The sequence below is a fragment of the Pholis gunnellus genome, assembly GCF_910591455.1.
Source record: "Pholis gunnellus genome assembly, chromosome: 12".
Lineage (NCBI taxonomy): Eukaryota > Metazoa > Chordata > Actinopteri > Perciformes > Pholidae > Pholis > Pholis gunnellus.
In genome coordinates, this window is record NC_136539.1 from 481,371 (window position 1) to 506,275 (window position 24,905).

General features: G+C 39.2%; 1 protein-coding gene across 2 annotated transcripts; it reads left to right on the plus strand.

The window, feature by feature from the left end:
- Positions 1 to 697: 697 nt before the first annotated feature.
- On the plus strand, positions 698 to 22,965 carry marco (macrophage receptor with collagenous structure). 2 transcript variants are annotated; one of them, XM_079169804.1, is made up of 11 exons: positions 698 to 814; positions 5,500 to 5,598; positions 5,783 to 5,949; positions 7,542 to 7,659; positions 8,147 to 8,209; positions 9,536 to 9,625; positions 10,701 to 10,787; positions 16,699 to 16,734; positions 17,900 to 17,950; positions 18,110 to 18,274; positions 20,217 to 22,965. In XM_079169804.1, exons 1-11 carry the CDS (start codon positions 706 to 708, stop codon positions 20,345 to 20,347), a joined length of 1,116 nt encoding a protein of 371 aa, XP_079025930.1. In that variant the 5' UTR covers positions 698 to 705; the 3' UTR covers positions 20,348 to 22,965. The 2 variants fall into 2 exon arrangements, with proteins under 2 accessions (XP_079025930.1, XP_079025931.1); XM_079169805.1 differs by having other exon boundaries at positions 9,536 to 9,616.
- The last annotated feature ends 1,940 nt before the right edge of the window (positions 22,966 to 24,905 follow it).

The window sequence follows — 24,905 nt, forward strand, 5'->3', positions numbered from 1 at the left end:
GTTCAATCATCACAACAGAATGCGTACAGTCTCAGTGAGGAAGAACCAAGAACAAAGTGAACAAGCTTTCTTTATACAGAATGAGCAAAGGTGGGGGCCGATGGCCAATGTTACAGACATTTCAGTCTCAGACTTTTGGTCTCAGACTGATAGGAACATCAATGGAACATCAATGGAAATCGGCGAGCAACCAAAGCCAGTGGCCCAAAGGCCTTGGTGCTGGAACATTCTCATACAACACAGTTAGTTATCTTTGCGCGAGGCAAGGGAGAATTCTTCTTTTGCACAACAGAGACACAGTGAAGTTCAACAGAGTTCAGAACAAAATTACTTATGCATGAATACAATATACTGAGTAGAAATATATACTAAGTAGAAATATATACTATGTAGAAATTTGCTATTACAGTAACATTACAGTAAATAATATAGGGAACTTTATTTAATTTACTGATTTGCAAGGCCTTCTTGCATCCGTGGTTTGAGTAACAACTTCCTCATTCTACTCTACTGCATGGGTGAGCTGCTGAATTTTGGCCACCTCAGCTACAAATCAGATATAGTTACTTCCTCTCCTTCAATCCTTGAGTTCTTTCACAGGTTCTGTTGCAATCTGGGGTGAATTGTGTTTTCCCAACATCATGCACTGTGTGATATAAGAGTTCCTGAAGTAGGAAGTGAAGGTTATTCTGGACTCTAGAGAACATGGAGACATCAGTGGATCGGACAAGGGAGGGAGTCTCATTCACCCAGAGTAACCCGCTGTTTGACATGTCACACAGCAGGACTGATCTGTACAGTTTCCAGCCTGATGGTGAGTATCTCAAAACAAATAGATTGAGTTGCTATTGGCACTTGTGAGAGAAAACATGGTAACCCAATTCATAGGATTTTATTTCTAGGAACATGCAGACTTTAATTTACTACATGGACAGAACAACTCAATTCGCTGCACCATGTAGTTAGAACCTGATAGGTTGTAACTTGTGAATCATCTGCAGACGAGTATAACTCCTCAACAGGAGTATAATGAATTACAGTATGATGATGACACAAAAACATGGATTCATTTCTAAACACCAAATGATAAAATTGGTCTAATGTAATCTAGAAATGTTTAATTACCTTTTTTAAACTGGGTCTAATAATAAGAACATCTGGGTCTTATTCTATTTACATTTATATATATATGGTTACATGGTATGTGCCTTAAACTTGTCCACCAAATTAAGACATTTAGCCTCTCATACAAGTCAGGCATACATTAACTTAATTATATTGAGAAGGAGGAGAATATCCCATTCAAAAATATACTGTTTAGTTTCGTCCACATAAACGTGAAAAGAGATCTTAAAAGAAAGACTATTAAGATTATACATAGTGCATAAGATAGGGCGCTGAACTTATCCTTGAGGCACTCCATAGCCAATCAAAACAAAATCATTTGTTTCCTGTAAAGCTGTTTCAGTGCTTCCTCTTTTAGCCTTTCGATGATGCCAGCACCTGGGGCTCTGATTGGCCAGCTGCTTTATGCTGACAGGGCTCTGGCCAATCAGAGCTTTTAACACTGCTCTTTAGTATTTTGACAGTGACAAACATTGTTTATTTGTATTGATAAAACTTCAGTGTATGATAGTTGGCAGCAATTGACTTGCTTAAAGCTTCCAAACACAAGGCCTATGTTGTCAGTGGACTAACTGGTATAAACCATAAGTCCCACAGAACAATTTAGTAGATACGTTACTGTAAAGTAAGAAAAGGTTTCCAAATGTTTTCAACATCAAACAATATGTTAATTAAAAGCATCTCCCTCCATACAAAGAAAGTAATGAATTAGCAGGTGAGTTTAAATTCTCCTTCCACCTTCACAGCTTTTGGTATTTCTTTTTGGAAATGATACTTTGACAAACCAACCTTACAGCAAGTACAGCAGTGCAGCACTAAACAAACCTCTGTCACAGCAGATGTGTTAGTCGGTGGAACTAAGAAGATTAAACCTGCATTAACTGATTTGTTTGGCTACATGAGGTAGCATAGCAATAGACTTAAAGCTGACATATCAGCTCATGAAGCAAGCAGTTACCTATCCAGCAGACACAGACAAACATAAACATCTATTTGCAAATTGTCTGTTTGTGTCAACTTGATGAATTTAAGTCCAATATTGATGTTTTAGCTGCACCAACTCCTGAGAAACACCCACATTTAGCTCTCTTAATTGCTATGCTATACATTCACCAGCTACACTAACTTTGCATGGCATTAGGTGCTGGGCAGGTAGTGCGCAGTGGGTTTATTACAAATGGAACGGAGCAATAGTTAATATTATTATTAGTCAAGCCGGTGCTATTACTGTTTTGATAGGTCAACATGTCTGCTACAGAGTGAATTTTGCTCGCGGAGTGATGTAAAAGTGCTCGTGAAAGTTAAATACGCGCACGGCTGTTTGATTTTCGCGTGCGCATGGATCTCATTTGCGCTCTCGGATTTTGACAGTGATTTAGATAAGTACCAAAACCGGGAATTAAAAGGGCCCCAGTGCAAAATATTTAAAGACCGGAGTATTGATAAGCCGCAACCTTACTGGTGCTTTTTACTGATACTTTTTAATATTTTGGTGTCATTTATTATCACGTTGCAGCGTGCATCTCCTCTGCTCTCTCTGTCGGGGCAACACACACACACACACACACATAGACGCTAAAACACGCACATGGAGGTGAGCAGAGGTACAGTGCTGCGGTGGAGATATTAAAGTGAACCAGGTGAAGTGAAGATTATTGAAGTTGAAGACAACTATATTCACTGACACAAGCATGAACATGTTTACAAAAGTGAACGCTTGGAAAGGGAAAGGTGAGCGGATGGATGTGTTGTTGCTCGCTATCTGCAACCCCACCACTAGATGGCACTAAATCTCACACAATAAAAAGTTCAAAAGTGATCTTCAGGTTGAGCACAAAAAAGCTTGTCTCTATATTCCGTTCAATTCAATTAAATGTATTTCTATAGACCAATATCATAAATCACAAATTTGGCTCAGACGGCTTTATAAATTGTACAGCATATGACATCCTCTGTATGCATCAAAAACAGCTCTGCATAAAAGACACAAATATCTATATGATATAATACACATAGAACAATTTTTAACACATACAAACGCACTTGAAAAAACATAAGTAAACTAATAAGTAAACATCTTAAAAGTCTTTAAAAAGAAAGGTGGGTGCATGTGAAAATAAAATGTTAATAAGCACATTGTTTTAGTGGTGGTAAAGTGGTTGGCCGTGGTCATGGCGAAAAATACATGATATTGTGGTACATCTTCTTGTATATTATATTAGTTTGTGTATAATGTATTTGCAGTGTGTAAAATGTTTATGTTGCTCAGACTTTTTTCTTTAACTAATTAGCCTCTTGGACCCGAACGATGCCCAAAAGGTCTCCGTTCGGTTCAGAGGCTCGGTTCCAAATGTCATAGAATGGACTTTTCATAAAGAAATAAAAAAAAGTAATTCATTTATTTTAATTTATTTTTTCGAAAAAAGTCTCAGCAACTTAATCATGTAAACCATTTTAAACACTGCAAACGCCATTATAAACTATTATACTAAATAACGAAGAAGATCCGCCACAATATCATGTATTTTACGCCACAGCCGCCGGCGATCTAAGAACTCGGAGGATGTTTCCGAAATGCGGCTATTGCATCCCACCGGTCATATCACGCATCAGGAAGCATGAGAATTCGACACAGATTCCAGCGATAACATCCAAATTTCTCTCCGTCAAAGCATTCAAAAGTTACGTCCAAGAAGCCTCCACAAAGCACAACCCAACACTGCCAAGATTAGAACTGCAACATACCTTGAGACGGTTTTGAGGGCGAAAACGGAGAAATCCGAAATATATCAGAGATCTGTTCGTTTGCTCACTGTGAGTGTCTGGAACCTAAAATGGCGATTTTCCGTTCATCTGACACAAAATGGAGGTCAATATGCCGGCCGGCGAATCATATAGGGTCTTGGGGCTTGGGGGGGTTGAGCGGCACGGTTTTGGAGTTTTATTGGCTGAAAATTCTGTAAATCACTTCATGGAACATACGGGTGTGTTCGAAATAACCACCTGGTTCGAACGAGTGGTCACATGCTCAGATCCACCCACTATAGGCTTATCAAGGGCTCCATACACATAGACAGAGACAAGGAAATTGCATGGAGGAGAGATATGATGAACCCCAGAGAGGTCAAAATGGCTCAAAATGATGCCAAACAGCTCTGTTATGATAGATTGTACAATATGAGTGATAAACAAAGTGAAATATAGTGAAATATATAGTTATATAGTATATACAAGTACAATGGAACAGCTGCAACTCCTGGTTTGAAAATGAGAATTTGGCGTGTTTTTTGTACATAAACTTCTATAACTTATAACTTGGTTTGCTTCACTTTATTTACACCAAATCTTTTTGTGAGGCACCTGCACCGTTTTTGCTATGAATTGGGAATGTTTTTAGGCTAGCCAGGGCCTCATAAAAAAAAATATTAATAATAAAATTGCTTTTTTTTCAAGCGACCCTGACAATTTTCAATTTGAGCTGTGTGCCATCTTCATTTACTATTAATCAGTAACATATACACAATATTTACCCAGAACAGATCTCCCAAGTGTTTCTGTTATCAAAAAATATATTCAAACAGACCTTGTAGTTAGAGATTTACACTCTCTTGAGTATGGGTATGCAATTTTCGAGCAAAGGCCTACAAATAGGCCTAGGGTTCAAGAGGTGAGTATATAACATGTGTGTAACATCATTATATTCGTTTCTGAAAAGTGCTTTGTACGACACGCTGTACGCTAAACCTTTCTCGGTTAGGTATGGACAAGGTTAGGTTCTTCCATTGCCTTTTTTACATTTATATCTCGACTACACCTTTGAGCCACATGAGGGAGCCTAATTGTTCATAATGTTCTGGTAATTGTAGCCTACTTATAGGGTAGCATACATTCTGGTTGTATAACTGATGTGAGGAAATGAAAAGAATGAGATAGCCCGTTAACTCCGCCAAAATGCATTTAATGATGCGGAAATGGCAGTAAAAATGGCCAGGAATGTTCATTTCTACACAAATCTGCTCATCTCACAATTTATAGATAAGCCCAATGGTGAATTTTGTCAGGATGGTTTGCCATTTCTTAAATAGTGTGTCCCCAGATACAGGACAGTTGTTTACCTCTCACTCTTAATCCCTTTGGTTTTGTGTCACTTTCATGAAATTTCTGCCAACAAAAATAATTCTCACTAGGTTTTCATTGTGATTGATAGCTGACAATTTCCACTAGTTGTCCAAATATTTTATGCTCAGAGCGTAGCAAATTTATAAAAGCATTTGAACCAGCTGACACTTAAATGATCTTCCAAGGATACAAGTTTGCTGCAGGAGTTTGATCCCATTCTGGTGTGTTAAATGCAGTTTCCTGTATGTGTTTCAGATCTGAAGCCGGCAAGGCCCAGAAGACAGTGGTGTTTTATTATGATTGTTGTTTTCCTCATCTTGCAGACCGCCCTTAATGCTTTTCTCATTTATAAAGGTATGACTGCTTACAGATATTATTATTTGTTGACGCATATATTTAAATGTGATGTATTGAAGAGGAACAAGATTATTTCTATGGCAGTTTGTACTATGGATATTTTTTTCACTAACTTAAACTGATGTCATTATGTAGGCCTACTGATGAAACATGCTTGTTATTTTTTTCCTCTCTGTCCCAGTTATCATGTTGGAGTCTTCATTGTCTAATCCCAGGTTGGAAAAGCTGACATCCAATCCCATCCAATCTCTTGGTGAACAGGGTGATGACCACATTCAAACTCTCCTCTACAACAACAGTCAAGAAACCAAGACCCTGAAGGGCCATCTATGGGCCCTGAAGAGCCAGGTCCTCTTGCTGTTTATATGTAACATTTTACCGAACTTTTTACTTTTGTATATAGGTAGTATATGTTTAGTATATGTTTATTGTTTTATTTTGACTTTAACTGTTTATCCAGTTTTTCAATGTGATAACAAGTCTGTAGGCCTTGGAATAATTACCATGACTTACATCATTACAAATACTTCAAGCTCTCTTGGAGTATGCCCCAACACCCTGCAGAGGCTCCTCTCCCGTTGCGATGTAGGTTTGTGTGACGTCGTCATACGCTGCTTTGACAGAGCCACACCTTGCGAGTGGCTTCTGTAATGAACGAACAGCGGCTGCTTCCTTCTTATCTTTAACGTGTGTACAACATACTGAGATGAAGCAGAGTTGTGGGACACTTCTGCCTCATTCAGATAGTTACTCACTGTGAACTGCACAGAATTAGCAAGCGGCCTGCAGGATAAGTGCTAGCCCAACATCAACAGTGCTGAGGCATCTTTTGCAGCTCAGGTGAATGTCCGACATGGGACTGTAGCCCATCTGGCAGCCAGTACAAGGACGGACACCGCTAGACCTCTTCGTCTTCATTACTTCTTCTCCTGTGGACTGCTTGACGCTGAAGAAAAAATGTGAGCAGAATTATGGTTGCACGGCTGTTATATTTGCAGACGTAAGGGCTGCACAAGGGCACGGAAACATTCTTCACAACACCGCATGCGCAGGGGGAAAAACCCAATAGCAACAGCGTTGAGAAGGCGACGCCTGTTCGTTATCAGGGCTGCCTGTGGCTCAGTGGGTACAGTGCATCGTCCATTAATCACAAGGTTGGCAGTTCGTTGTGTATCTGTCACAGTTCAGCTCCACACCCTCCTCACTCTACTTGTCAGCCACTTCAATGCCAGACTTTCCAGCACTCTATCACAGACTGAATTCCTGTTATCGAACCTGTCTACTCCTGATCTACCCTTCCCGCCTGACTCCTGGTAAACCCACCAGCCTTCTGTTCCTGACTCGGATTAATTCTGCCCACTGTATCTGCCGCTCTGCCAAGGATTTTGTGTTAAGTTTATAATATAATAATATAAGCCAACGATTCCTGGAATCTTGTGTGCTGTATTTGGGTCCATATACAACCCGTCACAGTACTCAAAATTGTCCTTGAGTGAGACACCATGTTGCACCCCGGGGCGCTTCACAGCTGCCCACTGCTCCTAAATACTTAGGATGGGTTAAATACAGATTTCAAATTGTATGTATGATCATTGAAAAAAAGTTAGTTTCAACCAAAACGTGCTAACTGACTGTTTAGCCAGAGGTGCTGCACAGAAGTAGACTAATGGGCTGATGGATACACAGTGAATTGTCAAGAACAACGTCTGGCATCTAACTCCCCCAAAACTATAAATTGTTATTTTTCCATTTTTCCATTTGGGGCGAATTTAACAGGGTCAAATTTGTGTGATGACGCAAGAAAAAAAATATGTTTCGCTCTCTGTCTGAACACACTTTGTGGTGGTTAATGTATTTTGCAAATTTTCATTTAATTGATGAGATCATGGCTTACAGCATTAACATCACAGTCATGTTTCTGTTGGTTGCCATGATAACAGGTCAACAGCATGTGTGGAGAGGAGGGTCAGCTGGGTAGGCTGCTGTCTGACCTGAACTTGCTTAACACCAGCACCCACAACCTGGAGGGCAAACTGACAACCATCAGCCTCATACCAGGTATACACACATCTGTGTATGTATTGTATTGAATGTGTTGTAACTCTGTTATGTTGTTCATTCTGTACACATGACATCTATCACACTTCTGTCCATCCTGATAGAGGATCCTCCTCTGTTGCTCTCCCTAAGGTTTCTTCCTTTTTTGGAGGAAGTCTTTCCTGTTGTGATGTGAGGGTCCCGGGACAGAGGATGTCGCATGTGTACAGATTGTAAAGCCCTCTGAGGAAAATTTGTGATTTGTGATTTTGGGCTATACAAAAATAAATTTAATTTGATTGAATCTGTGTTTGTGTGCGAGAGTATATACTTGAAGTCACAATATCAGGAACATTTGCATTTTGTGGTTGTTCTCATATTGAGGATGGATTTTAGGTTTAAGGCTAACTGTTAAGGTTAAACTGCAAAGCATAAAACTGTAACAACCTGAACAGAATTGTAAGGGCAGAGTTTATCAACCTAACCATTATTTTGTGTGTGCCCTCAGGACCTCCTGGTATTCCGGGTACAGATGGGCATACAGGCACACCAGGAGAGAGGGGTTTCAAAGGTGAGTCAAGGAGAGAGGAGTTAAAGCTGAAGTTAAAATCATTTAAATATGAAAAGTGTGGTCAGCATTTCAAGAGAAATAAAATCTGTTAGAGCCTCTGAGCTAATAAAACCACACCAAACGAAAAGTTAATTTGGTTTTAGCTGATATAGCAAAGCTGTGTATATGTGTTCAGCAGGAATCATTAGCTTTCAGCTGCTATTCTGGCAATGATTCCGGCGTTGATGACCTGTCATCTCTTGTCAGACGTCTGATGAAAACTGGCTGATAAAGAGGCTGCAGCCATTATTTCGCACCCTCACAACCTAGTCAGTACGCTGACATTTACTATATGAAATCTCTATTAGGGCTGGACTTTAACCCTTGCTGACAAATTACCAAATATTTAGATAAATGAATAAAGATTCAGTATATCCCTACCAGATTGATTGTCTTGCAGTGTAGAGAAAGGTTTGCAATAATAGGCCATTTTGTGATTAACTTCCAGAAAATAAAATGAAACAGTTAACTGAATAACTAAAGGGTGTAGGGTTTGGTTTGCTTTGGGGGCACTGGAGTCATCACCGTATATTTCCAAAAATCCTGGCTATGGCCCTAGCTCTAGAAAAACTAGTATCAACCTTACTTTGTCCCCAAACTGCCTCAGATTGCCATGCACTTTATATATTTGTGATCCTCATACGATGAGTCTTAAGGATTTTGGAGACATCGCGACCTTTTCTTCTGCCATCAAGCCAAAATTCTATTGGTCTAAAAAACAGAATCTAAATCTAATCAGCAGATTTATTGAGCCACTTCCATACGGATAACTAATTTATCAATCTTTCCTCAAACCAAAGGGTAAAATGGGACTCAAAGGCCAAACTGGGGAGTAGGGAGTTGCTGGTGAAGTTGGTTGGTTTCATTATGATTATCTGTGGAATAATGTACTTGTTGTTATTATTAAAGCTGTAGATATGTTTTTTTGAAAAGGAGCTTAAAACCATCAGGATAAACCTTTCATTTCAGACTTTGAGAACAGCGTGTCAGTATAGTGGGATGTAATGAGCATTGTGGGCTCCAAGACCTAACATCGGAATTTTATTCTTTTACAATCTCGTTCAGCTGGATTTCCTAGGACGTGTGATTATTGTTATTCATATGTCGCACGTGTGTGTAGTCTAAAGAAGTTCACAAACTGTGGACTTGGGTAGTGACCCCTGACTGGTGTACAGCCTTATTCAACGTCACTATTTGTGAGCATGATTCAGCATGCTTCAGTAGTAGTGTTGAGCAGCAGAAGATACAGTCCATCAGTAGATCACATACCTGTAATTTTCTTTCAAGGTGACAGTGGTGTTGCTGGCCCTCCAGGACCAAAGGGTGAAATGGGACTCAAAGGCCAACCTGGGGCGCAGGGAGTTGCTGGTGAAGTTGGTTGGTTTCATTCCGATTATCTGTGGAATAATGTACTTGTTGTTATTATTACAGCTGTAGATATATTTTTTTGAAAAGTAGCTTAAAACACAAAATTAGGCTCCATCAGAAAAGGGTCTCCCATCCATAGTAAATGACATGCTGTAGGGCACTTCAGTGTCCACCAGAGCTGACACATGAAAAACAAGCTGCAACATCCAAACAAAGCTGGACTCACTTTAAAATCTGTTTAAGTCACCTGGACCCTAGTGGTATCTTTGGTTTATCACCACATACCTGCAAAACTAATGACTTTCCCATCACCACAGCTGTGCTTTGTGTTTTGTGTTAATTATCAAATGCTTTAATATTGCATTAAGGTTAGACTTACTCTTGCTAAAGATCTACATGTTAACAGCCACATTTATTGCCTAAGTTCGAGTTGTTTTGCTCTTATTGTCATCACCAGAGTGGCACGTTTCTCCGGTAAAAGCAGACCCAGTGAATAAAGATAGCATCGTGAGGAAAAGATAGGCGCATGAGATGCTGCATGGCAGTGAATTTTCTCCGGCAGCTGCTACGAGCAGAAATGTGATGCAGCCGAACACTGTTTACATTGGCCATTAGTCGTTTTTTTAATGAACATATTTGATGGATAAATACATTAAATAACAATTTTTTTAAAGTTCTCTTTCTATAAAAATAGCTTTATTATAACCAGGGCAGAGCTAAAGGGAAGAATGTGTGTTCAGGCAAAAAACCTTGAAAATATGTTCCAAATTACTTCACAGAGGCTCAGTTCCTCGATGGAAAATGTATCAGCAGATTGCAGTTATGAAATTATGAATTTCAGTTTCTCTTCCTCTTTTAACTTCTGGGTATCATCTGTTATATTGCTGACACAGCGCTGTTTCATGAAATGAATGAAACAATATGCACAGCTTGCATTTATGAAATATATTTGCACCAAAAAAACATAAATGTCAGTTCATAATCATATGTGTGTGTGTGTGTGTGTGTGTGTGTGTGTGTGTGTGTGTGTGTGTGTGTGTGTGTGTGTGTGTGTGTGTGTGTGCGTGTGCGTGTGTGAATACAGGTCCAAAGGGTTCACCTGGGCTCCCAGGGGCCCCTGGGAATCAAGGACCAGGTGCAAAGGGAGAGATGGGAGAACCCGTGGCCCAAGGTAAGGCTTTGGATATTTGTTAAAGAATTCACAGCACCACCGTGTAGTTTCTATCTACATGGTGGTGCTTGCCACTGAATAGGCATGGTGGGTCTCCCTCCATTCTGCTAACACAGAAATAAAACTACATGTATCCTGACATAATGAGCCAATATTTCCTCTTTATTCGGCCAGGAAGACCATGAGATTTGTCATGTGTGTGCGTGCATTCATGTGTGTGTGTGTGTCTGAGTGAGTGAGTGAGTGAGTTTGCAACTCTGAGTCTGTCCAAAGCTAATCCCTCGTTTTGGTTGTAGGCTTAAGGACCTCTCATGATTGCAGTGACAAACACTTTTATTGCCTGTTTTATCCTGCCATTGACTGCCTGCCTACTCTTCACTCACTGGCCCTGGCCGGTAGGGGCCACTAATGATAACATGGAGTGCATCTCCAGCTGCCCAATCTGATACTCTGTGCCCACAGTGTTCTTTGGTGACTGTGGCTGAGCCATCCTGTATTGCACGGGCGGAGGGGAAGGGCTGCTAAGTAGAGAGCCGAGATTCTGAAAGAATAAAACTTCAAATCACATTCTTGAGCCGCTTACTGGCAGGAGGAGAGCTCTGAGATTAAGCAACAGTGAGGGAACTGTATGTGTCTGGTTTTAAGTCATGTGACCGTGGTGTAGTTTCTTTATAGCCTAACATTAGCTTTTTACTTTTGGCGATTGCATTTATTTTTCAGAAATCATAGTGGTGCTAATTTGTAAAGATTGTGTTTCTTAACAAAACGTGTAAGTATCAATGTTTGTTTGCCACAGAGCTTTTTTACTGCAATAATCCAAATTGACAAGTAAGTAAGTAAGTAAGATTTATTCATAAAGCACTTTTTACAGACATAAGTCACAAAGTGCTTAACAGGGGCAGAATTACAAACATAAACAACACAATGTGAACATATAAGGGCCAATAATGTACATACACATAGAAAGAACAAATTAAAACATGGTTTAAAAGCAAAATTAAAACATGGTTTAAAAGCAGGCCTAGGACATGTGTTTTCAGTCAAATGCCAGTCTAAACAGATGTGTCTTGAGCTGATTCTGGAATGTGTTCACAGAATCTGTGAAACGTAGGGGTGCAGGCAGAGCATTCCATAACCTTAGTGCTACAGCCTCAAAAGCTCGGTCACCACAGGTTTTAAGGCGAGTGCGTGGGACAGACAGATAACCTAACACGTTTGACCTGAGAGCGCGGGCGGGTGAATAAAGGTGAAGTAAATCAGTCACATATGTAGGAGCCTGGCCGTGTAGTGCTCTGTAAGTGAGAGTGAGGATTTTGAAGTGGATCCTAAATGCTACAGGGAGCCAGTGGAGAGATCCGAGTACGGGGGTGATGTGAGAGCGTCGATTTGTCCTGGTGAGTAATCTGGCGGCAGCATTTTGGATTACCTGTCAACGGTTGAGAGCAGCTAACCTGAGTGATGAGAAAGGTGTGTTACAGTAGTCGATGCGTGAAGAGATAAAGGCGTCTATGATCATCTCTAGTTCAGCTGTTGATACTACCGATCTCAGTTTACTGATATTTCTTAGGTGGAAGAAACAGGATCTGGACAGCTGCTTAACATCGGGGTCAAACGACATGGATCGATCAAAAATAATCCCTAGATTGCGCAGGTTGAAGTGGGCAGCAGAGGAGAGTGGACCAATACTCTGCTTGATCAGAAGGACAAACTCATCTGGTGCAATAACCAGGACCTCCGTCTTGGTGTCGTTAACTTGTAAGCAGTTTTCTGCCGTCCACTCTCCAATAGCCACAGTCCAGGAGCGAAAGCCTCACTGGGTTTGAATGACAGATGGAGTTGGATATCATCTGCATATAAATGATAGGCAACATTATAACTTTTTATAATCGGTCCCAAAGGTAACAAATATAGGGAAAATAACAGAGGCCCCAGAACCGAGCCCTGTGGTACACCAAAAGACAGTGGAGAGGTGACAGACACAAAATCACCCACAGAGACATTAAAGCTTCTGTCAGCGAAGTAAGATGTAAACCAGTCTAATGCTATGCCAGATATGCCAACCCAATCACGTAGCCTCATAATCAAGATGTTATGGTCTACAGTGTCGAATGCAGAACTGAGGTCCAGAAGTACTAACACAGAGCAGTAACCTGCATCAGAGGACATGAGAATATGAATTTGAAACCCTCAGGAGAGCGGTTTCAATAGAGGGTTTTTTACAGAACCCAGACTGGAATTTGTCATACATGTTGTGCCTCTCCAGTGCAGCAGTAAGTTGGCCACCACTTTCTCTAAGATTTTTGAAAGGAAAGGTAGTTTTGATATGGGCTTATAGTTCATAGGCAATTCCGGATCTAAGTTGGGTTTCTTTAATATAGGCTGAATAGTGGCATGCTTAAAATAGGACGGGACAATTCCTGCAGACAATGAGGAATTAACAATAGATGTTACACTAGGGCCAATAATTGGCAGAACCTTCTGAAATGGAGAGGATGGTAAAACATCCAGAGGGCAAGATGATGGCTTTGTTTTGTTAATTAAGTGCATCAGGTCTTGAAGGCTGCTAGGCTCGAAAGTGTCCAGAACAGCAGGAGATTGAGAGGAGCTACATGTAGAAGAACAAATCCCAGGCTGAATACCAAACCTAATAGCTATTACCTTATCAATAAAATAGGTAAGGAACTTGTTACAATTGTCAACAGAAGAGCATGGTAATGTAGAGACAGACGGTGAAACAATTCTATTAATTGTGTCAAACTAAATCTTGGGATTTTTTTTTGAGGAAGAAATTAAGTTGGCAAAATAAGCAGTTCTAGCTTCCTTTACTCCAGCATTAAAAGAAACTCTGAGGTCTTTGAGATATGAGCGATGCACTTCGAGCCCAGTGGCTTTCCAGAGCCGCTCTGTCCGGCAACACTTCCGTCTCAGGCTGCAGACAGCGTCTGTCATCCACGGAGAAGTGTTGTAGGCAGCCCTAGTCCTTTCCTTAAGAGGTGACACTTTATCCAGCAAAGTGGTGCAATATTCATTAAAAGATTGTATTAAAAATTCGACATCATTGTGATTTTTTATCACAGCAAAAGTGCATTGAGAACTGATCAGCTGTACTCTGAGTACGAATGCGGGAGTTGACTGTTCGTCAGCATTTACAGAAAGATCAAAGAAAATACATTTATGATCACTGATCAGTAGGTCCTCACAACGGGTATGATCAATATCAAGACCCAGAGAGAACACAGGTCCAAGGTGTGACCACCCTTTCGAGTGGCGCCAGAAACATGTTGCGTGAAATTAAAAGATTCAGTAATATTAAGAAACTCAGTGGCTATACAATCTGTGGCATCATTGATATGCAGATTAAAATCACCATCCAGAAGCACTTTGTCTAGCTTGATAATAGAGGTCAGAAAGTCTGTGATCTCTGATAAAAACTGACCTGCTGGACCCGGAGGTCGGTAAATTAAAACACAGTAAAACGGCTTTAGCCGACCCACTTTAGTCAGCTGCAGTTCAAAAGTAGTATAGGATTCTGTGCTCCCCAATTGGCAGGAAAACTGATTCTTCCAGACCACGGCGAGACCTCCACTGCGGCCTGTCAAACGCGGAGTAACATCACTTGAGGATATTTATCATTATCTATGGAGACACTTAAGGCTTTATAGTACTCCTTTTGCGCCACATCACCTGTTAAACAGACTTTCATGTGTAAAATTGGTGGAGATCCCCTTCCAGGCACCTCACTGGTAGGGCTATGTGTTGTGCCTTCTAGCAGGTTACCAGCTGGATTAGATTTTTGAAAGCAGTTATTTTGTGTAAACTTTGAGTCAGCACAGTTATTAAACCAACCTGGCTGGTGCACATGGACATCACTCCAGTTTACTGAAGGAGATCCCTCGTTTTTAAGCCAAGATTTAAGAAAACCAACAAAAACTATAAACTAATCCGTCACATGCATTCATGTAAAAGGCTGATTTAGTTGTGTACCAGTTTGCCAGACTTTGTGATCTTTGCTGACTGATGAATATCAGGTCCTGTATAACAGTACCATATTCAGTATGGTGTTTGGCAGCTGTGTCTTAGTCATGATTCAAGTTTGATACATGATACAGTTCTGGGGTTGGTTTCATTCTCTAGTGAGCAACTTGCTGTTGTTCATATGTTGTTGGGTTTCATTTTCTGTTAGCCCACAGCTGATATATACTGTAGACCAGTGGCGGGCCGTGTGTTTTATACCTGGGCCTTCAGTGCTGTCCTACTACAGTTGAACCACCTCCTAATAACCTCATTATGACGCCACAGCTACGGTTATTATTTGTTTCTAGGGGTGTAACAATACACGTATTCATATTAAACTGTTTGGTACGAGGCTTACAAACTGAACAATACGTGAATAATACTAGTGCATTTGGAAAATGCAGAAGCTTAAATTGTGGGAAATATAATGTTTTCGGTGGAGCCACTACGCCCAACCTGGCAACCCCCATGACGTAACAGAAAGCTGTCTGACACTCCGACCCCGGAAGAAAAACATTCTACACGCGACGCTAAACTAGCTTAGCAGGAAAATAACAGCAGCACACAAGCTACATTCATTAACAGACAATGCATATAGTCAAAATCAACATAATTAAAACAATGACAAGAACAAACTCACAAAAACCAGTCACATATATTTATTTGACAACAAAGCATGACAAATCAATCCAGCAACAGCAAACACGTATTCCGCCACACACTGAAGAGCACGAGCCATTCAAATATTCACATCAGAGGGAACAATATTACCTATATCATAAAAACGACACCATAGACAAATTAACACAGTAGTAACGCTACTGTAGATGTAAAAACACAAAAGCAGTTCACTTACCAAAGCTTCACTTAAAGACAAAGTCCATCCTTCTTTCTTTGATTACAAAGAGTTTAATACCGCGGTTGTAAAGTACATCGGTGCGGTTCAGTTCCAGCCAGAGGTCCTGCGAACTTGTTCGTTGAGTTGTCGATCCACTCGGGTCTCAGCAAAAGTTTTCAAAATAACCGTAGCTTGTATGTGTCCCAACGCAAACGCATTCTTAGCCATAAAGTGTGCAACGCATCTCCGACGCTGTCAGCCAGAAATACAGTTCGTACAAATCCTTTTGCTGGCTAGGTCTGGACTACCTCGGTAGCTCTGGCACGTCAAAGAATACGCCCAACATGTCAAACTAAAGATTTGATTGGTTGAACACTATGACAATCAACACTATCGTCCCCATATACTTTAATCTGCAAAGTCTACCTAGAGGGCATCGGGCCTCTCTTCTTACCTAGAGACACAGAGGTGAAATCTGATTGGATAAAAGCTCTACTTAAAACAAGCTGCACTGAAGCAGAGCAATTGAGGAAGACAGTAGCTGTGCAATGAGAAAATAAGATAATGGGAAAAATAATTAGAATACATGTAGTGTATTTGTGAAAAATTATTAAATTATAAAATAGCTTTAACTTTGTGATTCTGTTTAGACCAGCAGAGAAGGCTTTGCTGGCCCTGACGGCCCACCACTGGTGTAGACTGATTTAACTGTCATGGACTCCGGGTGCTTAAGAGTGAAACTTTGTCCCATGATTAATTTGCTTCAAAGCTGCAGGGATTTCATTAAACTGTACATACTGAGTGTCATATGTTGTTAATCCATGCTTGTTGTGTTTTTATTGCAGTGTGCTTCAGTTGGCACCGACTCAACTGACGCAACTGCTGCAAGCATATGGACGTTATGGTCCAGTGATTAAAAAAATGTTTTGGTTGATATCAAAGCTGTAAACATGACTTAACTTTAAACTATAGACTTAATCTACTCACGTTTAGTTATTGGGTATATATCAGTGATGTCCAGCAAATGTCTTTAAAGAGATATCATTTTGTTGTCATCAGGTATAAGAGGACCCCCTGGTTTCAATGGAACTGAAGGTGAGTGTGTACTAACGTGACAGGTTTCTTCCATATGTGATTTATTGTGCAAAGCATTTGAAATTACAGAAAACATCAAATAACAACTAGGTGTAAAAAAAATGTTTCCTCCCAAACATCCACACACCAGGGGCCAGATGTATAAAATATATGTAAGCACAAAAACCATGCAGACGCCTAATACCCACACATGAACTAGTGTACTGTTTATAAAAGAAGATTGAGGTACACTTCAATACTTCAGTGCACATAGTTTTAGTGAAATGATATATATAAATGTCTGTGTTGTTAACGTATGTCTCATTCTGCAATGCTCCATCATAAGACTCAGACCTGCTGAATGTGCAGTGGGAGGCTGCTGGAACACTGTGGGCAGAAGGAGTCGCTGTCCAGTCCATTTTTGTTTCATTCCACAAATCGACACATTTTGGTGAAGCCGTTGTAAATTACATTTTTAAGTGTATCCAGAGATATACCAGACTTCAGTTTGACTCTTGGTATACTGTTGAACAAAACCTGGTCCCTTGAGCTTGATTAACCCGGCTAATTATGCTGAACCAACCAGCATACTGCAGCATACCTCAACTGGTGTGCTGCCAAAACCTTTCAGGTAAAACTCACGCTTCAGAATTTTGCGAGTAGTAGACATGGATAGCTGTTTATGTCCCAGGGTTAAACTACAACATAAGCATCAGAATCGGAAGGTCTGTGGTTCAACTCCAGGTTGCTCCAGTCCACATGTCGAAGCGTCCTTGGGCAAGATACTGAAAATAATGCGTATGAATATATTTCTCTCATGTACACACAGTTTTAGTGGTGAATCTATACAAACACCTAAGCATCTGGCCCCAGGTCTGTATTTCACTGTGAAAGAGGAATGAGTTAATTCACCAATTCCAAAAATCTTTTTTATGTTACAAGTTCACCTAGGTAACTAGTATTGCACCTGTAGAATAGATTAGAATAAATGTTGCCCGTTGAGTTACAGAAAATAAAGACAATGAGCCTTCTCGCCACCTCCTGCACTGAATCATTTAATAGTCCAGTTTGTTTTGTAGCCAGTTCTGTAATGTATAACATATTCAGGTGATGGATTAAGTTCATACCAGTTCATGTAAACCGTCAGTTTGGTTGGAAGATGTATTTGAACATTTTTCCTCCACAGGTCATCCTGGTCCCAAAGGAGACAAGGGAGACCAAGGAAATCCACCAGAGTGTAATTCATCACATGACTGACCTGAGAGCAGTGTTGAGAACAAGAGATATTTTCAAAAGCTACTACTAACGAAAACAAACTGCTAAAATTCCACTTTCAATATAGAATAACTTTGAGCTACCAGGAACTTTAAACAGCTGTAACTTTGTGTCACCACAGTAACTGTGCGTCTTGTGCCGGGGAGAAACCGAGGGCGAGTGGAGGTGAAGCACAATGGAGTCTGGGGCACCGTGTGTGATGACAGCTTTGATACTGTGGATGGCAAGGTGATCTGTAAAATGCTGGGCTTCCAAACTGCCATTTCCACCTTCACTGCCAGCCCGGGTAAGAAGTCTCCATCACATCATGTCAAATGAGGAGGGATCTGTTTCCCATAGCAGATATAGAAAGAGAACGATTATTACAAATAATGATGACAGCAGCAGTGATATAATATAATGACAATAATAGTGGTAATAGTAGCCGTTATAGTTGATGATAATAATACTAATAATATAATATAATAATAATACCCTACCCTAAATCCTTTGTTTCTGCATGAGCACACTGTGACGCTGACCCTCCCACTACTTTCTCTCATTTGTGGGCCAAACAAAACAAGACAAGTTGTAAACAATCCAGCAGTTTATCCAGACTACCTAAATCACTTTATTTGAATGAAAAAGTGAGAAAATGAGCGCACCTAAAATGTTGGTTATAACCCCTCATTGCAGAGGAGATTGGTTTTGCACTTTAGCTACAGTAAGTGAGGTGGATTGGGTTGAAATAGTTCTGCATAACAGCATCAGCAATGGTTGTTATTGAGCATCATGCCATGATTATTGTCCAATATATTGGGAAATGCGCTAATTATTTTTCAAAGAGTGAGATGAAAAGATAGGTACCAATCTCAATCTGTACACTGAAGGACAAGTTCACATTTTTTCAAATGAGCTTTCAAACAATAGTCAAAAGGCGATATGTACATTGAAAGAGTTATTAGTCTCTGTAAGCATTCCTCCTGTCTATACTGGCCATTGTGAGACCAAAACCAGTGCTCATCAATAGTACCTATGTGTGCTGCACAATGTAAGTACTGGACAGATGGATAAACTGCTGTTTAACTTTTCCTAAAATAACGTTTTTCAAACATTATTTATTGAGACAGATAACAGTACTATAGACTCTTTTACAGACAGCGTCGTCAAAAATATTTGTGTGCATTTTGGCAATGGAAGTGACAACCATTCAGACGAGTTAGCAGGCTTATGCTAAGTGAAAACTGTTACCAGCATTAAAATGTCTGGTTGCTGCATGTTTGGTTGTCAGAATCAAACAGCTCACTCAATTTCTACAGAATTCCCACAGAACTGTTTCAGAGCATCAGGTGTGTGACCTTCAGTCAAATCCATCCGTTGTTGCTCGTAACTGGTTGGTGTAGATAATAAACATAGATGAGTCTGTATTTTAAAAGGATTGAGGGCTTTTATGAGGACACCTTCATGTTCTGTTTGTGTTTTCAACGGCTCCCTTCACTACGTGCGACCACCAATGCATCCGGCTGAGTCAGCAGTTAACACCGTCGCTCGTTAAACCAATAACGGAGTTGGAAGTATATATATAAGTGACTTCTATGCTTGTAATTTTTCGCTGGGTGTAACATTACATGCTATGTTACTCCATCAAATACATGTATATATCTGGCCACTATATGGCCACTTGCTTGTGTATTCTACCCACTCACTAAAAGCATCACTGAAGGGTTCCTTTCATGATGTTTGGTGGTTAATGCCCTTGCGTAGCTTCATAAGCTATTGCACTCGTACTTCCGTTGCCAAACTGATATTTGTAAGTGTGCGCACACATTGTTTTGAACTTTAAAATGGTCTACACTGAGTTTAATATTAGTAAATAAGTAATTACAAAATAAAATATAAAAAGGATGAAAAAATAAAGAACACCTGTATGAAAATACAAAATATCAATAAACCAACAAATTATTATGTAATATATTAAATTAAGCTACCCAGCAGTATATACTCTCAGTATATATACCTTTACCAGTACTATCTTCTAGTTTTACTTACATAAGATTTTGAATGCAAGATTTAACTTTTAACAGTAACTGTACCTTGTGGTTTTACTATTTTTACTTAAGTAAAAGATCAAAGTACTTGCTCCACCACTGCTAACACCAAAGGAAAATGTAACCTTTGTTATTGCACTTTAATATAGAGAAAAGCATCTGATGAATACATGTTTTGTTCTCACTGCTGTCCTTCTGTAGGCTCTGGTAGGATCTGGCTGGATGAGCTCAAATGTTTAGGAACAGAGCCTGACATCTTTAGCTGCCGACACAAAGGAGTTGGTGTTAACAACTGCCAACACAATGAGGATGCCGGAGTGCACTGTGTCTAGACTGACACCACACCGAAGACCAACAAGAAAAATGTGTTTCAAGCGTTGTACACAGTTTAATAAGCATGATGTGACAAGTTTACTGGCAGGGATCAGAGACACATAAACACATACACACACACACACATACAAATATATACAGTGCCACTACTAATGATGTTCACAGCTGTATCTCATTACATATTCATAAAACAGCATAAAATTGCATTCAGTTCCAAGTTTCACAATATTACTGTCATAGAATATTTCTATGTTAATCGGGAGAAGAGAATGTTATTCGCAAATCAAAATAATACAATGATTTTCAAATCATTCAAAGTTGTCCTGTTCCATTTATTCTCTTGCAAGAGGGAGAATATCCAACACAGCTCTTCACACAGAGTCTGCTGGAAGCATTCTTCAACATCCGTTCAAATCTTCACAAACTATATACTAAAGCAGAAACAGTCTCCGCCTTTAGATAGGTCAAGGATGTCTTACGCTGGCTTATCTAGTCTTCCATTTTCCCTTGATCTCATTGCCAGATACATTTACGTGACCCTAAACATCCCCAGAATAGGAAGAACCCCCAGTGTGAACCCTTGCTCACCTTCCTGTGTCTGTCTTTATGGCCCTCTAAAGTAAAACAGTAACACTCAGTATATGGTCTGTTTCTAAACCATGTTTACACAGAGCTAAATGTCTCTAACTCTGTTCTTCTAAGCTGTAAAATGTTTCTAAACATTTCATGATACTGATATATATTTTTCACCATTACATTACTTAACACATTAGCCTAAATGACAGTGTACTGTAAACACAAAATCATGCTAATATAACTTAACTGGAATAAAATTTCCAGGCATCATTTCTTCACTAACATTTCCCAAATGAGCCTGCGCTGCCTCCGTGTTGCACTGTCCTCATTAATCCCCATCCTCCTCCACTAGGCCTCTCTTCCTTTCAGTGACATGTTTGCCATCACCTTCCATCCATCACGCAACACATGATTTTGCAAAGGTCAGCAAAGATGAAGAGGTCGGACAGGAGTCGTGCTGAGAAATGGTTTCTGACACAGCTCGTTCACGTTTTCCAAGATGTCTCAGGGAACATATTGATACTAATGTCGAGTTCACATCACAGATGATAGACTTAAAGTAGTAATCACTTGGATTGTTTAAGAAGTTACCTTTTATGTCTGATGTCACCTTTATCACTTTTATAAGGAAGCCCTGAGAGGCAAGTGAGAAAATATTCTGATCTAAATCATTTTCTCTCCTGTGTTTATGAAACAAAACAGCTGAAAAAAGATGTCATGCCATTTAAGTTTCTTATTTTTGGCTATATTTTGCCAGGTGAAATCTTTTTTTTGTTTCTGAGGATCATTTGTTGTTGTAAGTGTTGTTGTACTTGCCCATATTCTTAATGAGACTTAAAGATTAATGTTTTCTTTCATGTGGGTTTTAATTCCTCCATACACTCTAAACCAGGGGTCTCAAACTCAAGGCCCGCCACATCACTTTATGTGGCCCACGAATCCGCCAGCAAAAAAAAAGAAAAAATTAAAAGTTAGACTTGATAATAAAAATATCCCCATGGTCGAAGTTATGAGATAGAAAGTCAAAATGATGAGATACTTAAACACAGTCAGCTCTTTGGCTGGTTACTCTACATTTAAGATAAATGGATTGTGAGTACATTGAAGACTACTTTAACGTGTCTTTAAAACACATGAAATACTTCATGTGGGATTGTGCAAACGCACCCTTGAAAGGATTTTAAGCATTGAACAAAGTTATTGTAATAACTTGTTTGATATTTGTCTTTGCTATTTTCTTTAAACGTTTGATAGAGTAATGTGGGTTTCTTAACACTAAATTAAAAGGATTTAAGTTATAATAACAGAAATGTGCTTAAATGTATTTTTACATTTATATAACTGCATGTACAATATTTTTACACTTGAATAAACAATAATCAAATGCAGAGACAGTTATTTACCAATATGTTAGGAGTAGTTACATTTACACAGTCTAACATTTACAACCGGCCCTTTGAGGACGACCGTGATGCTGATGTGGCCCAGAGTGAAAATGAGTTTGACACCCCTGAGTTAGACAGTCAAATTGTGCAGGAGAGAGAGAGTTGATGGAGGACAGTGCTGATGTATTCTGACAGCCCAGTGAAAGTTGTGTCACCTCTGAGTCAAAGACCATACTATTCTTTTGCATTTTGGTTTGGTTTTAGCCAATTCTCAGTAGTGAATTGTTGGAAAATCATGCATTATTGAGCCTGACTTTTCATCTAGTTACACCAGCAGATTGATATTTGTGGTTCTGAAAAACCTTTGTGGCAACTATTGGATGTAAGACTCACATTTGTCTCCCCCACAGGATACACTGCAGTAACTTTAATAATAACTTTTAATTTGTCCTTTACTTTGGTTTAAAACCAAATACCTGCTAAATTAATGACATGACATTATTTTAGTAGAATTTACTTTCAATATATTTACCAAACTCTTATCGCTATTCATTTTTGCACTGGTGTCAGGATTACTTGTACTACAGTTAATTGTTCATATATGTTTATATTTTTCCTTTATTGTTTTTTTCTTATTTTTCTGCTGTAATCTTTGATCAAACTTCTTTACAGATTAATAAAGTTGTATCTTTTGTCATCCTATTTTATCTTACTTTACATCCATTGTAGAAATGGTGAGATTGTAAGATTGTTTCATCTCAATACGCTCTCATTTAATATAAAAAAGTCATATTTGTGGGAAGGTGGTTTGTTTGGGATTTTGAAAGGTTGAAAAGAAATTTCTCACGTCTCTCACATTTGTGTCTTAGCCCTTTTAGTTAATGAGAAATGAAATTGGAAACACTTTCCTGAATTCATCATATAATACTGGACAGGTAACCTTCCCTTTTTAAAAAACAAACATGGCAGTACTCCCTCAGATACCGTAGTGTAAAGATATGGAAGAGCAAAGTATTCTTAGAAAAATGTTAAAAGGAAATTGCCATCACATTTAATTCATGAAGACTAATTCTTTTTTGATGTCTGTGTGTGTCTGTGTATATTTTTTTCATGCATTTGTTTTTACTGGATTGTTGTTTTTCTGTGTATGTTGTGTGCTTCTTGTTGTCATTTTTTTTTCTTTTCTAAATTATTATTATTATTTTTTCATTTTGGGGATTTAAAGACATCTTATCTGTGAGCTAACAAAAAACCCGTTCCTAAAAACACATTTTGTATTTTTTAATCTTGATCCCCACCAGACTTTTATCAAGCATGGCATCATGTGTGTCGGAAGCATTCAAAATGTAAAAATGAGAAGATGAGTAGATGTAATTTCCTGTACTATGTTGCCTTTTAACAGGTAGTTTGATACTTTCTGGCTGTATTGGCATTACAAATATTGCCGATACATTTTGTAAATCCATCCAGAGGAAGTGGTTGGCCCCAGATCACATTGAAGATATTGAAAAGCTAAAAGTACAGAAATTATTTTTTTATTTAAAAGTGAGGATCTCTATGCTTGCATGCAATTGTAATTTCTGGTAAATTAATTTCTTCATTGAATCAATAAATATAGTGCAGAGGACAATTGTAGTCAAATTGCCCCGATGTAAATGAAACAGAACATAATTAGGTATAAACAAACACTATTTAGTGAATTTAATATTTTCCATACACATTAAATATGAGTGAATATTAACAATAACATGAATAATAAATTGTACAAATTATAAAATGAAGAACATAATAAAATATAAGAGCTTTAGATCTGCTGCCTGATAATTAGTCCAGTTCCCCATATACTAATATAGTCTATGGTTCATATTTTCTGAGCGATCTGGATCCATATTGCCCAGTATGCCCAGCTAATTAAACATTACATGTTTAATGGGCTGGTCCGCAAGATGCTGCTGCTGGACAGCCAGGTTTCATTTTGTGTATGTGCATATGAGTGCATGTTCACACGCGATGTGGTTATCCTTTCTGAGCTGCAGTTCATAAATATTGTGGCTTGTGAGCATTCATCAAATGTAATGAATAGTTATTACTCTCAGACACAAAGTTTCAGAACACACAGTGAGGGTATAGAGCCGCTCTCCTGTCTGTGTGCATATATGAACATCTGCCTGGGTGCGAGGCAGCAGTGAAAACATGGTGTGGAATTTTATTGATTTAGGCATTCTCTCAATAAGTAAGCGGAATTGATTTGATAATGATATTTTCTTGAGCCAGATGATTCAATGTTAATTTAAATTAACCTTCTGCTACTGTCGAGGGGAGAGCTTTTCAGGGGAGAGCCAGGCCACTAGACTTCTGCTGCTGCTAACTTTCTGAAGCGAAGTCACACCAAAAATGAACTGGATCCGGCTTACAATCAAAAAGTATTTAATTAACACGAGAAGCTAGAACAGTTGCAAACTGAATTACTCTATCGATATCAATATGTCCCTTGGGGCTGAGTCCTCACTTGCCCCACCTAATCGGCCAGCCCAGCTGGTCAACTCCAGAGTGGTAACGGCGCGAACAGAACCCAAAACTCTCTGGAACTCTCCTA